Source organism: Vulpes vulpes, chromosome 6, assembly GCF_048418805.1.
Source record: "Vulpes vulpes isolate BD-2025 chromosome 6, VulVul3, whole genome shotgun sequence".
NCBI classification, from domain to species: Eukaryota; Metazoa; Chordata; class Mammalia; order Carnivora; family Canidae; genus Vulpes; species Vulpes vulpes.
In genome coordinates, this window is record NC_132785.1 from 98,696,544 (window position 1) to 98,714,207 (window position 17,664).

General features: G+C 33.2%; 1 protein-coding gene across 1 annotated transcript in view; it reads right to left on the reverse strand.

Annotated features, from left to right (window-relative positions):
* Positions 1-531: 531 nt before the first annotated feature.
* The window catches only part of SGPP1 (sphingosine-1-phosphate phosphatase 1), a 32,767-nt gene continuing 15,634 nt past the window's right edge, over positions 532-17,664 (reverse strand). The window contains exons 2-3 of the mRNA XM_026000540.2: positions 11,452-11,541; positions 532-2,980 (exon numbers count right to left, since the gene is read on the reverse strand). Coding sequence (XP_025856325.2) covers positions 2,429-2,980; positions 11,452-11,541 — 642 coding nt within the window. The 3' untranslated portion in view covers positions 532-2,428. The remainder of the gene's footprint in view (positions 2,981-11,451; positions 11,542-17,664) is intronic.

The following is a 17,664-nucleotide window of genomic DNA, read 5'->3' on the forward strand; positions in this document are numbered from 1 at the left end:
AGAGAGAGTGGGAGAGGGACAGAATCTCAAGCAGAATCCTTGCTGAGCACAGAGCCCAACAATGGGACTCCATCTCACGACCCTGAGATCAAGACCTGAGCCACTGGGATGCTGGGTGGCTCGGTGGTTGAGCTTCTGCTTTCAGCTCAGGGCGTGATCCCGCATCAGGCTCCCTGCAAGGAGCCTGCTTCTCCCTCTGACTCTGCCTCTGCCTCTGTGTGTCTCCTGAATTAAAAGACCTGAGCCGAAACCAAGAGTCAGATGCTTAAATGCCTGAGAGACCGTGGCACTCCTACTGTTAAAGAAATATTATGAAACTTTTCTTTAAAAGTACATAATTGGAGCCCAAAGTCAGTTGGAACTCTAAAACAATTATTTAGTGTCTTCTATACCGAAAACAGTACTCTGATTTTGAATAAAATGCTTCACAGGAAAAGCCTACTAGAATGAAAATCCTAGACATAGTTTTATAAATCTCTATCAGATAATACAAAGGTTAAATGCATAGAAGGCAAACAAAACAAAACACCCTTCAATTCTGAATTTGGCTTTTATTTTAAAATACACCTAGCATGGAACTATTATAGGACAGAAAATAATAAACCACAAAGAAATGGAATATTTTCAAATACCTTTTAAGTTAGATATAAAAATCAATAAGATAGCATAGACCCAGATTATGGGAAATAGTCCCTAAAATTCAATTCATTAGACACATTTTGAAAGAAAAGTTCTTTGCACATTTTCCAACGTACCGATATGTTCCTAAGTGCCTTGGTTTCCTACTAATAGGTAAAGTTCCCAAATTTAGTTGCTTTATTTAAAATTATCAGATTCAATGTTGGTAAAAATTACCATGTCCCTAAATTCTCAATCAGAATTATAAAAATATGAGCTCAAATAGTTATGCTGTCCAAAATAGAAACATCTTAAGTGATAATTTCTGGATAATCAGACAGATATTGCACTAAAGTCAGTAATTCCATACCTGATGCTCATTTATATGGAAAGTTAATTCTCTTCTTTATGAAAAAACTTACTACAAATAAACTTAATGTTAACCTAGCTACAATTACACTTCAAAATATAAAGGCACAGACAGAAGAATAAAGAATAGTTTAATACAATACCCAAATTTTCCACTGTGAAAATAATAAAAATCGAAAAATAATAGGATCTGAAATACTGATACTTTTAGATTTTATAATTTACCTTAAGTAGCTAATAAATGGGTATTAAAAGTTAACACTGCTAAATCCAATCCTTTCCAAATAATTTAGAAAAACGATTTGTTTACAAATGAAGCCTGTGCATTGTCCCATCTATAAATTTCAGTTACATTTCCATTCACTGGAAATATCTACCTGCAGTATAAACAATCAAGACAATGTACAAAAAATATATCTTGTTCCTATAACTTACAATGCACAGAAAAATACCTACAAAAATGGAAATATGTATCCATTCAGCTTCCCAATAAATCAGAAAGTTTAGCCCATTCCACATTTCTTTCCAAATAAAGGCTAAAGAATTACGAGTGGGTTACTTCTAGCCCTGTTAATTTGACATGTATTTTTAAAATATTTGCCTGATTATATGTAACTTAAGATAAAGTTTAGCATCTTATTTTTATATCACAGTATACATGGCATTTCTTAATCCAGCAACAGAAAGGCACAATTAGCAAGCAATAAAATTCAGTACCTGAATTATTAAACTGATGTCCAGAACAACTGCAAATAAAGTACATTCAACACAGTGTACAGAACTAAAAAAAAAAAAAAAAAAAAAGAATAAAAAAATGAATTTTTCTGAAAATTTGGTCCATTAAAAATGCCTCCCATGTTCAATATCATGGGTAACATGAAAGATGATGGCAGTGTAAAAAGAGGCAGTAAATCATTATGTGGTGGCATATGAATTCTGGCCTAGTAATTATGCAATTAGGAAATGGCTCCCATAGTAAATAAATGTTAAATATATCTGTTAACAACGTGCCAGTATTAAGTCCAGATATACAGGCACATTGTTTGCATATTATTATTGATTTTATAATTCAGCCCCACAGTTTAAAATAACTTAGGTATATTATTTCACATATAACATATATTAGATACATATTTGCCCATTATGTATCTTAATATATATTATATATAACTCCAATTCATAACAGCATAAAACTCTCCAAACATTACATGAACATTCAAAATGGATACTTATCATTTTCTCCCTGTTTAAAATAGCTCAGGTCACCTAAAACAATATCTGGATGTGCAATGACAAAATGCACCGATTCTTATGAATTTACTTAAATAATTATTTAAGTTAAATTCCTGCAAAAGCCTAACTCTGATTTGGCTTTTAACTAGAATATATTTTTAGATATCAGTAACTGATACCCTCCTTTCTTATAAACACTATTTCTCCATCAAGAGATACCAATGAAGAAAAATATGTAAGGGACAAAAAATGTGATAGAGAAACCAACCATTCCATAGGTAATATACCGATAAGGAAGTTCAACTTCCATGTGTTGTCTTGCTTTTCGAACATCATCACATGGTATATTGAAGATTTTACAGGCTAAAGGAATGGTGATCTTTTTCATTATATCTCTGACTATTAGTACAAATACCATCCCGATTAGGATCCTCAATATGGCTTTTCCACACAGAGTCATAGTAATGGGGGGCCTAGCTAACGGTAGAATATCCAGAGAAGGATCTAATATTAGACCCATGTTATAGGTAACATGAGATCCACATGCAATTCCAGCACCACTTCCTAGAATCTCAGCTGTGTCTCCTCGGGATGTACTCCAGGTGTCAAGAGTGAAAGAAAAGATTCCCAAGGCTAAGTGAAGCCCGATGATGATTAATGGAGCATATTTGTGAGTTTGGTTGAAGTTGTCAATCAGGTCCACAAATGGATAGAAGATAATTAAGATTAAAATGGTATATAGGAATCCAGCAATAATATCCTGGGAAAAGAGAAGAGTAGAGTTGTTTAGTATAATACTACTTTTGACATTTAAAAATGTATATTTCACATTTTAAATATTAATAAATATAAAATTTTAATGTCACATTTTCAAAGTAAAGCTTACTAACTAAACATATGATCAGTAATAAAACCTTTAGTGATAATAAAAAGATTTGACAATAATAAAAGTATTTTTTCATAATTCTCCCTTTTTATAAATTACATTCTATACTACACAAAGATTTATATTTAAGCCCCCAACAATAAACTATGCCTAAATTTTGTAGTTTTTATTTCTGGGAAAAAAGACTATACAGCTGACCCTTAATATGAGGATTAGGGGAGCCAACCCCCACACACTGTGAAAATTGACATATAACTTTGACTCCCTCAAAACTTAACTGACAGCATACTGTTGACCCAAAGCCTTACTGATAACTAAACAACTAACACATATTTTTTAAGATTATATGTATTATATACTGTATTCTTACAATAAAGCTAGAGAAAAGAAAATGTTAAAATCATGAGACAATACATTCATAGTCCTATAAAAAATTCTGCACATAAGTAGACCTGTAAAATTCAAACCCATGTTGTTAAAGGGTCAACAACAGCTTAATGTTTTTCTGTCTTAAAATTTTTATTATGCAATAATTGGTACACATAAAAAGATAGGTAGAGTGTATATGAAGTTATAAAATTAATATCTAGGAAATTACTGCCCCCAACAAGATCGTAATATTATATTGAATCTTTACAGAAGTTAACATTAAATCTTCAAGATTCATTCATTATATGTAGTTGTAGGTCATTCACTTCCACAACTGTGTAACACTTTGTTGTGTGATTATACAGTTTATTTATCTGTTTTCCCACTGATGGTTACTTAACTTTTTAAAAAAGTTTTGGATTAGTTTATTGGTTATGGTTGAGCTCGAGTGCTTTCTCAATTGGTATCTATTCTTAAGCCAACCAGGAATATTAGAAACAGTGCTACTATGTTCTTTGTTTCTGTATTGCCTGGTATGGGTCTGCAAGCCTTTCCTAGGTACAGAATGGCAGAATCATAGGATATGTGCATGTTCTATTTTATAAGACAATAAAAAAAATTTCCAAAATGTTCACAAAAATTTACATCTCCTCAACTGTTGGCATTTCTTGATGTTTAACTTGGATTTTCCTGATTAGTAAGTATCTTTTCATAAATTTATGGGTAATGTATATTTGTGTAATGTATATTTGTGTCTTTTTGCAACTGTTCTTTTAGATTTTTTTTCTTGCTGACTTGCATGATTTTTTTCATATGATCTTCGTATAAATCCTTTTTCAACAAAATCTTTTATCAATAATATGTTCTGTAAACATCTTTTTTGGATTTTATGGCCTGCCTTTTCATTTTCTTTAGAGTCTTTTGATGAACGAAAGTTCTAAATTTTAATGTAATCACATTTATTTTTTACTGCTTAAGAAAGCCTTCCCTGCCACAAGATCATAAAGATATGTTCTGAAATTTTTAAGTTTGCCTTTTACACTTAAGACTTGAGTATACTTCCAAATTCTTGGTATTGTCCTCACTTTTTATTGAACTGCTGCACAGTTTTCTATTGAACTGTTCCACCTTATTGTGGATCAGCAAAGTCAACAGTACAATGCATTGTTCTAAACAATATAAAACTCTAAATAAGAATACTATGAAATATAAGAATAGCTAAAGATATAGACAATTGCTAAAGAGAGAAAGAACTGAATGTGCAGCTAAAACTTTTAAGGAAATTATCTTCTTTAACCACTGCCTTCCTAGGAAGCTTGGCACATTGTAGACACTCAAATATATATTGGATGAATGAATAAATGAATTCTTTATAGGAATTTATCTATTCTAACAAAATCTACTAAATTACTTGGAAATGAGTATCTTTACTCTGTTATTCAACAATTACAACAATTACAATCATTAGAAAAGCATTTTAAAAATTTATTTCTATATAGAACAATTTTTATGGATATTTTCTGATTCTAAAATATGAAATGAGATTATTTAAAAGTAATTATACTCTTTTTATATAAATGCTGTGATAGTAAGTCAAATAAAGATATAATCATTTAGCAAAAACTAAAGAACTAAGGCAAAAATTTCACTTGTGTATTCAAACATCTGGCTTCTGCCTATCATAATGCTTCAATGACAGAGGCACCTGGCTGGCTTAGTCCATGGAGCATGTGACTGTTGATCTCAGGGTTTTGAGCTCAAGCCCCACATTGGGTGTAGAGATTACTTTAAAAACAAAATAATAACAACCTTAAAAAATAATGCTTCAATGCCAAATCCCATAATGAATTTAGAGACTTTATTTTCTCTCATCTTCGGATTACCGTTCCTTCCATATTTTAGACAAACTATTACCTATCCTTTGAGATTCTGCTCAGGTACCTATCACCTCCATAAACTTTCTCTTCCTACCCCATAATAAGGAATTTTCCTCCTCTTGACCTCCATAGCATCTTCTACAAACCTGTTAGAATAGTTGCCACATGGCTTTCCTTTCTATTTCTACCAGAAAACCAAAGGTTCACAATCCCTTTAAAAAAAATCACTCAGGAACTTTACAAATATTGATGCCTGGGCCAATCCTCAGAGATTCTGACTGAATTGAAGTGGGAGTAGGCCATCAATTTTTTTTCTTAAAAAAAGCTCCCCAGTGATTCCATTTTGCAGCCCCAATTGAAAATCACGGCATTACATATTTATATTACATATTACATGTGTAGACAGTAATTTCTCAAAGGCAAAGACTACCTTATTTATACATATATGCCAATGGCTGGCACACAGTAAGGAGGCAATAAATATTTGTTAAACTAAGAATAATTCTTTGGACTTATCATATAATCTTGCTTGATAAGAACTCTGTAAGAGAAACAGAGGAAACAATTTTTCAACTTGGGCTAAAGACATTTTCAGAGAATAATATTTTCTGTACTGAAAACACTGCTGTAATACTTTAATATTTTATGTAACTGCATTTAGGCTTACAAATAGAATCTCATTTTGCTCTTTGGTCCCCAGAATAAATATTAAAAGTGTCTTTTCTCCCCTTTCAAGGAGTGTCCAAATTTTTTTTTTGGAGTGTCCAAATTTGATTAAAATATTTATGGTTACCTTAATTAGCCACTTTTTAAATAAAGAAAATGAGACTGCTGTCATACAGCTAGGTATTTAATCTTATGGATTGAAAGTGCTCAATACATTTGTTGAAAAAAATGATTCTCAGCATTGGAGTGAAAAACTAAATTTTCAACATTTTTTTTGAACATGAGGTCTGTGAAAATTCACTGACACATACTGAAAGTTACCCAAGAATTCTTATTAACTAAATTTTACTGCAGTTACTCAAAGATTCCAAAAGTGACCCAAAATCTGACCATACTTTTGGACATGGAGCTCTCAAATTATGTGACTATCAAACCTCTATTCTTTGTATTTCATATCACTAATTGCCATTTAATTAACTTTTATGAGATTATGCTCCTTTGGTGGCTATCTTACCTTTCTTCCCTACCTTGTAATTAAAGGCATGCGTCTTGCAAAATAATTATAAGATTATGGCTACCAGGATAGAAGCTGTTGCTTTATTTTTTATTAAATTTCATGACTGATTCAAAAATTTCAGAATATGCTAATGTGGAAGTGTTCTGAGTCTTGTAATTCTTACATAGAATGTGTACCAAGTCAGAAGTTTTAAATAAAAAGAAGTTTAAAAAAAAAAAAAAAGAAGTTTTAAATAAATGACAGTTAATGAGTTTTTTACATAAAACTATATATAATAACATTTACTGTTAGATTAAATGAAAGGAAGGCTTGCTAGCTCCAAAGTTAGCTATCTTTTTTAAAATTACAGTTCTTTCATACTATAGATATAAGTACATGTTCATTCCTATACATTCTTTTTTTTAAGATTTTATTTATTTATTCATGAGAGATACACAGAGAAAGGCAGAGACCCAGGCAGAGGGAGAAGCAGGCTCCACGCAGGGAGCCCAATGTGGGACTCAATCCTGGGTCTCCGGGATCAGGCCCTGGACTGAATGTGGTGCTAAACCACTGAGCCACCTGGGCTGCCCTCCTATAAAAGTTTCATAGTACCTTAAAAAAATGATAAAGACTAATCAATTAAATGACTTTTAAAGATTTTTTCTTTACATTTGATCACGTTTTAAAATATAGTTACTTTTAAAGTTTTATTTATTCATTTAAGTAATCCCTATACCCAATGTGGGGTTCAAACTCACAACCTCAAGATCAAGAATCACAAGCTCACTCCTCTGACTGAGCTGGCCCAGGTGCCCCTACATTTGATCACTTTAAGAATTCTTTAAAATAACTCATAAAAATTATAATTCTACAAATCTATTTCAGTACAACACAAAATATCCAGTATTTGTTGTCCTCTTTTTTTTTTTTTTTTTTTTTTTTTTTTAGAGTTCCAGGAATATTAAACTATACAAATCTGGGGTACCTGGCTGGCTTAGTGGTTGAGCATCTGCCTTTGACTCAGGTCGTGATCCTAGGGTCCTAGGGTTGAGTCCCGCATCAGGCTCCCTGCAGGGAGCCTGCTTCTCCCTCTCCCTGTGTCTCTGCCTCTCTCTCAGTGTCTCTCATGAATAAGTAAATAAAATCTTAAAATAAAAAGACTATACAAATATACCTCCTTTTCATATTGAGTTATTATTTATGATATTACCCTGAGTAGTGAAGGGTAAACTGAATTTCCATGCAACAGAACCAGGTGCATGGGTGGTTCAGTGGTAGAATTCTCCATGCAACAGAACCAGAGGAAGGAACAACTGAATTCAGGACATAAACATGATGGCTATCATTGTGGTATCAAATAATTTTAGATACCAGTTAGCTATAGTTAACTTATATGCCCTCAAATTAATAGATAATTACACATTAGAATATTCAGGCTTATCAAATTTATGGTAGAAATATCAAATACCATAAACTCAATAAAGTTTATTACATACTAAATCTAAAGTTTTATCCTCTTCATTTCTTCTGATCAGGAAATAGACCTAGAGAGGCCAGTGATTTGCTAAGATTAGAATTCAGGGCTCCTGTCATATCCTAGTGAGTTGTTGAGGTTTTTTTAATTATAACATATTTTAGGTGTCCTGCTTCTAATTTTAGTATGTCAGTGATGCCAACAGTTCCAAACAACAAAATGTTTTGTTAGAATGCATTTTATTTGATTATTAAGGCACTATTAAAGATAGATTTTGAAATGTTTATCTTTAATTAAAATTCAAATTTAAAATGTGATCATTAAAAAAAAAAAAAACTAGAAAATACAGATAAACAATAACAAATACTTATTACCCAGGAACAGTCACTCTTAAGACTCTGAATGTTGACTGTTCCAGACCTTTCTTTATAAAATGTTTTTGGGTTTTTGAGGGGTTTTTGGTTGGTTGTTTGGATTTCTATTTCTTGTTATAAAAATGGGTTTGACTAGTATATATTGCTTTATAATCTCATTAATATCTTTCTAAAAAGACTTTCCACATATAGACATATAAGTTTTCAGTACAATTTTGGGTAAATGGATTTATAGCCTATTCATAATGTTACTAATGCAGAAGCAAAATAGTAGTTAGACAAGTTCCCAGTCTAGTAACTTAAAAATGGCCTGCATTTTTATGAATTTAAATTTTGAGAGCTAGGTTTTATAATAAGTAAAGGAAAAGATATAGTAACTCCTCTATACTTTTCCTGGAATTAAGAAAATCCATTTAGGAAAGTAGGTAGATGTTGGAAATAAACTAAGCTGTTGCTTTTTGTGTTGTAACAATAAAAACAAAGCTTAGGGCAAATACTGAATGAAGTATTCATTTTAAATTATTTAAAACACATTATCACAAAACTCTCTTCTTATGTTAATGAAGACACATCCGCTTAGATACTATGGTATCTAAGCACCTATTAACAACTTGTAGGGCACCAGCTGCCTATAGTTCCATACTCTTTCACAATAAATAGTAAAGATACAAATTATGAATAAGAATATAGTTCAAAATGTAGGTAATAGGAGAGCCTGGGTGGCTCAGCAGTTGAGGATCTGACTTCGGCTCTGGGCATCATCCCAGATCTGAGGATGGAGGATCAAGTCCTGTATCCAGCTACCTGTATGGAGCCGGCTTCTCCTGCCTATGTCTCTGATTCTCTCTCTGTGTCTCTCGTGAATAAATAAAATCTTTAAAAAAATGCAGGTAATTACTGAAACATTACAATATAGGAAAAAAATTGTGGGAATACATTAATTAGATCCATAATGTAAAGAAGGGGGGATTCATTATAGTTATAATTTCATGTATCAACTATCAAATAATAAGAAGCAATGTATTATTTATTAGGAAAAACTGTGGTCATAATACAGGATCATAATTTACATGTTTACAAGTTACCCATGATTTTACTTTTAAAAGGAAAACAGAAAAATAAAAGGAAAACAGATATTTGTAATACACATAATAAAATTCAGTAGCTGGTTTGAATAAAACTGATGTAACATTCAATGGGACAAGAAGGTTTTTGAATAAAGGACTAGAGTTATCAGATGCATGATTTGAAAAATAATACATCAATATTGTTTTTATGTCAGCTGACTCAAAAATAGACATCTAGTATGAACTGAACTCAGCTTGAATATTTGATCAATCCACTAAACGTCAATTTTTTTAAAGAACATATCTTTTAGATTATATACTCAACATAATCAGATTCTTATTATACTTTTTATTATGATAATGAACCGAGGGGTAATATTATATAATATCTTTCACTTGAAGAAATATCAGGGATCCATTTTTTGTCACTCAAGATACATAATCATTTGGTAGTTTTTTAGAAGTAATATTACTAACTTTTGGGACTGGAAGGGAATAACTAACAAGACACAGAAATGGATAACATTTTCTCTTGACAAATATTAGATCTGACCTAAAAAATATGATACACGGTCTCATTATAAAATTAGTAGAAAAATAAAAAAATAAAAAAAAATAAAAATAAAAAAAAATAAAATTAGTAGAGATTAGTTAGAATTATGTGTAAATTCACAATTAGCATTAATGCAAATAGTTATAAAAAGTTGAATGCAAATAATTTGCTTATTAAAATAAATAGTATTTGCAATTTCTGGAAATTTACTATTGAAGGGGCAGCTACTGGAAGTAAGCAATCTAAGTAAGAAATAGAAACCCAGTCTTTCTACAGCTATGAAACAAGCTAAGTAGATATTTTTATGAGTAGAAAATTCTAAAAGGACAAGAATAATTTGTAACCAGTTGTAAATTTTTTTATTCTATGAGTTAGCTCATACTTTTTTTTTCTGATCTTTTATCTACAAAATACATAATATGTTCAAAGAGTGTACAAAGATACACCATACTAGATGCAAGGGATAGAGAGAAAACATAGCTGCTTTTCTTATGTTGCTTATTATCTAGTAGGAGTGACAGATTAAAAAAAAAAACAACAATTGCAGTTTAGCATAAGTGCTGTGCCAGAATTATGCTCAAGATGCTCTGGGAGAAAGGTCACCGAATCAGTCTACAGAAAGGAAAGATGGGGAATGTTACAAGGCTTTTAGGAGTTGAGAACATTTTTGTGAGTCTTGAGGAATGGATAAGATAGTTAGCTAGACAAAGAAAGGGAAAAAGGTATTCAAGCAGAAGTTTCGGCATTCCTTAAAGGTATGGAGATAAGAAACACCATTTGAGGAAACACAGGTCATTCAATATGACATCAGACTGGTGTTTTGGAAGTAAACTACAAAAGGAGACTAAACACTGTATGGAGTGATGTCAGACTGGAAGTAGGGCCACTAATGAAGCTGTTACAGTAATCTGGGGAAGAGATAATGCATGCTAGAATTAAAGGAGTATCTTTGGGAAGAGGAGTAAAGGAGGGGAGCAAGTATGGCTAAAGAGTTACAGGCTCCCTTGCTGCTGCTTTTTAAACTGAATAACATTCTCAAAATAAAATAACTGTTGTAAGCCCTAAAATACTGGTAGGAAAATGAAGAAAACTAGAGCTTAATATGTAAATATAAGTGGTTTAAGTTCATGTAGTTTCTAGTCATTGGGTATTCTTTAATCAGGAGAGCTCTCCTTGATTTCTGTATTCACATTGTTGGTTTTCACTCAGTGGGAGAAGAAGCAGAGAAGAAAATGAGAAGGAAAATCAAACAGACTGGAAGGAGGGAGAAACCCCTTATCTTGAGCATAATATTTGGTTATATGTGATTGCTGGAAACTGTTTCAATAAAATACATAATTACTAAGTTAAATGCTCACAAAACTCATGTTAACATACTATTTTTGTAAAACAAAGATTTATAATAATATTTTTTTCAGGCTTCCCATAAAAAAAAAAAGGCACTATGAACACAATGTTTTCCTTACCAGAATGGAGTGCATTCCCATGTAAATTCTACTTAGGCAAACTAGAGAACACCAGCAGGGAATAAGAATCAGTCCATATATAAGAGGATACTAAAGGGGAAAGAAAAGTAAAATTAGTTAAATAAATTAGGTTAAATATAAACAAGGAAATAAAAAACAAATTACTATACCACAAAACTCCACAAAAACAAGAACTGTATTTTTACTCCTCATTGTATTCCTAGCACCTAACCCTGAGCATGACACATAGCAGACAATGAAGAAATACTTTTGCAGGGGTGCCTGGGTGGCTCAGTCAGTTAAGCATCCAACTCTTGATTTCAGCTTAGGTCATGATCTCAGGGTCGTGAGATGGAGTCCTGCTTAAGATTCTCTCTCCTTCTACCCCTTCCCCCCAGCTTGTGCTTGCTTGCATGTGCGTACTCAATCTCTCAAAAAAAAAAAAAAAAAATACATATTTTTTTATATGCTTGAGTAAATGAATGAAATCTGGTATTTCTATAATCCTCATTGTGAGAACTGGCTCATTTTCATTTCTTTAGTAAAGATTTAATCACCATCATGCTGCAGGAGAAAAGCAGGTAGGAGACATATTTTTTCATGTAGCTCCAAAATGAAATACCTCTGGAATAGTGCTGAATCTGATCCATGTAAGTGTCCTAGCTTCCCTGGGGAAGAAGACTGAGCACCATCTCCCTCTTAGTTCCATCAATGACTGCTATTTGTAGTTTTCTGTTGGTACTTCCCCATCTTGTTTTCAACACCTTGTAATTAATTGGTTTTCCACTTCTGCCCCTCCACTAAAATTTCAACCTTTTTGAGAAAAACTGTGTGTGTGGTGGGGGGAATACTGGGATCAGGAAGTCATAAGAATGGAAAAACAAAACATAAAATGTAGACAACTCTTGGTATCAAGACTTACTTGAGTCTCCTTTTTTAGTGGGAAAGAGGCATGGTGGCAAGTTTGTAAAGGAAGAAAGAGAGGGACACACTTGAGGCAGTTTATGCCCTTAAGCTTCAAATGTCTCCATGAAATTGAAGCCAAGGTGGTTCAATTCAGTAAGAAATCAATTTGGTTCAGTAAGTGGGGTTGAAAAAAAAGGGAGTTAGTAAGGTTGTAAGAAAAGTGGCAAAGATTTAGTACATAGTTATTTTGATTTGACTTCTCTACTGTATTTGACATGGCCACGACTTTCCTGAAAGTCTAAATACCCTTGATTTCTATAATAGCACATTCTGTTTCCTCTTTCACCATCTATTTTTGTCTGTTTTCCACTTAAGAGCATATCTTCCTCTTGTTTCTTAAACATTGGCATAAATAAATAAGGATTCTGCCCTTAGTAGTTATTGGTAGTCTCAGCTTTTCTTATTTTTCAACTACTATTTCGCATGAAGACCTATCCACTTCTTTGCATTAAGAACCACAGCCAATGCCTTCACCTGCACCTGCTACTGCACATATCTTCACTTGCACATATCTCTCTATGGAGTTAATTAAACCCTCTGCTCTTCAAACCAGTGTCATCATCCTACTACCCAATCTTGTTCCTCCTCTCATATTCCCTATTTCATTTGGAACCTCATAATCCACATAATAGCCTAAATAAGAAATATGAATTATCCTTGATTCCTTCCTTATCCCTCATGTTCAACCAATAATCACATCTTGCTGTTTTCACCTAAGTATTTCTGTCATCTCTTTTCCACTCCCCTCAAGCCATCCTTATTCAGATCCTCATAGTTTCTTTTCTAGGCTCTATTTCTTTCTCTAGCCATTCTTCAACATGCATAAGGAACTTGGTTAATGGCACAGACATTTAACTATATAATGTGGTAAGTGCTACGATAGTATACTAAAAATTCTGAGGAATTCTAAGGGAGGGGTACTTAATTTAAAGATGTTAACAAAGTCACCCAGATTACGTAAGATCCAAGTTGTCCTGAGACATGAGTAGGATCTAATATTTAGAAAAAAGGACTACAGAGCAAAAAATAATAAAAGGCATATAAGGAGCAGGAACATGAACAAAGGCTTGTGGGCAAGTAATTGTAAGCCGTGTGGTTTTCTAGAAGAATAAGCTTATGCTCTAGCTGGGGAAAGGCACTAAATAGTGAACATAAAATATGCAAATTATATATTTAAATATATGTGAATTATATAAGATGTGTTATGTACTATGTGTTCAAGTGTGTTAAATACTGTGGAGAAATGAACAGTTGTTGAAACAGTAATGTTCATCAAATATTCCTTCTGCTCCTCTACATTTTCAGGTTCCCTTGCAGTTAGATTGGGACCATGTAACCAGTTTAGCCAATGAGTTGGGAAAAAGTGACTTATGCCACTTTCAGTCATTCTCTGATCTCTCTCTTCCTGATAGATGCAACCCTGGAAGCCACATGCTGAGATGTATCACAAAATAGGCAAACTTCAACCAGCCTGGGTTCCTGAAGTCTGGATGGTTTCACTGGTCATTTTACCTAACATTTTTAAAAGATTTAATATCAACCTTTCTCAAGCTCTTACCAAAAAAACCCCAGATGTGGGGGGAACAGTTCCTGACTCATTCTGTGAAGCCATTATTACCCTGATATCAAAACCAGACAAAGACATCATAAGAAAACTACAGACCAATATCCCTTGTAAATACAGGTACAGAAATAAAATATTAGCAAACCAAATCTAAGAGCTCATTAAAACTATTATACACCATGATGTATGGTGTGGGATTCATCCCAGAAAAGAGTGGTTCAACAAAGAGAAATCAATGTAATACATCAAAAATTGGGACACCTGGGTGGCTCAGCAGTTGAGCATCTGCCTTTGGCTCAGGGCGTGATCCCAGAGTTCCAGGATTGAGTCCCATATCAAGCTTCCTTCATGGAACCTGCTTCTCCCTCTGCAGCATCCGCCCCCCACCCCCACCCCCGTGTCTCTCATGAATAAATAAGATCTTAAAAAAAAAGAAAAAAAATCAACATGATCATCAAATAATAAAAGCACTCAAAAAAACTAGGAAAGAAAGGAATTTCTTCAACATGTTAAAGGGAACTTATGAACTACTTACAGATAACAAATTTAATGGTGACAGACTGTAAGGTTTCTCTCCAAGATGAGAAACAATACAAGGTATCTACCTCTCACTGCTGCTGTTTAAGACTGTATTTAAAGTTGTAGCTAGAACAGATAGGGGAGAAAAAGAAAAGACATCTAAATTTGAAAAGGCAAAGGAAAACTATCTCTACTCACAGATAACATGAAAGAAAGAAAGAAAGAAAGAAAGAAGAAAGAAAGAAAGAAAGAAAGAAAGCCCCCCAAAGAATCCACAAAAAACTACCAGAGTTAGTAAATGAATTCAGCAAAGTTGCAGGGTATAAGATTAACACACACAAATCAGTTATGTTTCTGTACACCAGCACTGAACAATCTGAAAAGGAAATTAAGAAAATACTTAGAAATAAATTTAAGTAAGTAAAAGACTGGTACACTGAAGGCTACAAAATATTAATGGAAAAAGTTACAGACTCATCTTTGACAGAAGGTATATTTATGCATTAGGATATAATAAATCTTATATATTCTGTATATGTACATATATTACATGTATATACATATATTAAAAATAATAGCATTTAATTATTGTCTCCTCAAGAATGTAAATTCCATGGGGGGAGGAACTTGAATCTCTTTTGTTCACTGCTGTATTATCGGTGACTACAATTAGTGTTTACATATAGTAGGCAGTCAGTAAGTACTTGTTAAATGAAGTAAACATAAGCCTTCAGCCACTAAGGGTATCAGTCTTACCTTATCACATTCATGATAACCTTGGGGTTAAAGGCCATTCAGTTCTTGGCCTCAAACCTGGGCCACATGAACCTTTAGTTCTAAGAGCATCTCTGGAATCCATCACAATAAATTGCACTCTGAAATCCTTTTAAGTAAACTTCAATAATTTCCAATACTTGTTTTAGAATAAACATTGTTAGGTAAGGATTCTGTAGCTTAAACTTTTAAAATTAATACACACTTTCTAAAACAAAGTAACCAAATTGTATAGAAATATAAAAACCATTTCCTACAATAGCACCTTGTAAACTATATTTTGTATACTAAAAGCAAAACAAAGCAAAAAACTTAATCATAATAGCATGTCTTCCTTCATAGTACATTCCATACTGGTAGGTTAGTATAGTGTATAACAATATACAGGTTCCAGGCACCTGGGTGGCTCAATTAAGTTTCTGCCTGTGGCTCAGGTCACGATCTCAGGGTCCTGGGATTGAATTCTGCATCAGGCTCCCTGTTCAATGGGATGCTTCTCCCTCTCCTTCTGCCCCTCCTCCCACTTGTGCGCACGCGCTCTCTCTCTCTCTCTCAAATAAATAATTTTTAAAAAATAATATGTGGGTTCAAAAAGGTAAAACAAAAACTGATCTATATGCAATCATTTAATGTACACATTAAGATAAATAAAAGATTTTATTACAGACAGGGAGAAAGAGCACAAGTAGAGGGAGTAGGAGAAGGAGAAGCAAGCTCTCGGCTGAGCAGGTAGTCAATACCAGCGGACTTGATCCCAGGACTCTGTGATCCTGACCTGAGCCAGAGGCAAACACTTAACCAACTGAGCCATCCAGGTGCTTCTGGAGCTCTTTTATGTATTAACAAAATGCTTTCCAGAAAGATTGTATCAATTTTTATTCCATTAGCAGTATTAGAACAAGGCAGATAGATCATTAATGTGGTATCCTTGTCATCTGTTGTTTATGTATACACTATCCATTTCTCAAATTCAAAATATAATTTTTTTCTGGAGCCTGCCTTTGTCCCATATTTAAATTACTATGAAAATTTTAAATTCTATTGAAGACAGTTTTTGCCATTGCTTTAATTGCAAGGCATCTTATGACTTTTTTTTTTTTACTAACCTCAATGAATGTGAATGGCAAATGACAAAATATAAAAACTAATTCTGATTATGTGTAATAAAGAGTTAAGGAAAGTGTATCACTTAGGAATAAAACCATTTGGTAGAATAACTGGAGGGAATGTTTAGATAAATGTTCCTGTAACAGGCTGTGCAATGAAAAGATTAGATAGTGGTATGAAATTAAAAGTATCTAGGAGGTCATGTGATCTGTTTTCAGTTTGGTAAATTTTTTCTAATTTGGAAATGCGAAGGACTTGTAAATTTTTCTTTCAGCGTTTTTCATAAGACCTAAAGATTTAAGTAAAAACTTTCTTATTTGAGGAAATAACAAATTTAGCAGGTAAAGCTCAACGTTCTCATAGAAAAGGAAAATAGAAACTAGGATTGTTTACCAAACTTAAAATTATTAACTTTTGTATAGTGATAAAAGTATAAAGTAACAAGCATGGTAAACTAGAAAAGGCATCAGAATAGGTCACGGGAAGAATATAATGCTAAGTGGTATTTAGCATCCCTGGGTCTGCTTCCTCATTTTTTTTTTAAGATTTTATTTATTTATTTATTCATGAGAGAAACAGAGAGAAAGGCAGAGACACAGGCAGAGAGAGGAGAAGCAGGCTCCATGCAGGGAGCCCCATGTGGGACTGGATCCCAGGACTCCAGGATCATGCCCTGGTGTTGAGCAGACGCTCAACCACCCAAGGAGCCACCCAGGCTGTCCCTGCTTCCTCATTTGTAAAGGGAGGGGAGTGGAACTAATATCTTTAAGATCTCTTCTACCTCTAATTAAGTTTGTGCCTAGCCTCCATTCTAAGAAAAACCTAAATAAAAAAAATCTGAGTGATAATCTGCTTGACCCTAGGTATACAAGGAATTAAAAAAAAAAACTCTTTATACATGAAAGACAGCTTAGTTATAGTGGTTAAGAGCTTAGACTTGGGAATTAGACTTCAGTATTTGAAACTCTCAGCTCCCTAACTTAATACCCGTTTAATTGTGGACTTTTCTTTGCCTCAGTTTCATTTAAATTAGAATATCTACCCCATTGGGTTGTTCTGATGATTAAATGAGCTAATATGTATAAAACTTTTAGAACAGTGCCTAGTACATAGTAAGTTGTATATTAGGTAAGATTAATATATTAATACTTTAGTAAAGAACAAATCCACATTTATTTGTAACATCTGCCTAGAAATGAATTTTGGCTTCAAAAATTCCAGCCAATTTATTTGTCAAGTAAAGGATTGGGATGGGTAGGAATTAGGAATAGAGAGTGACAGTC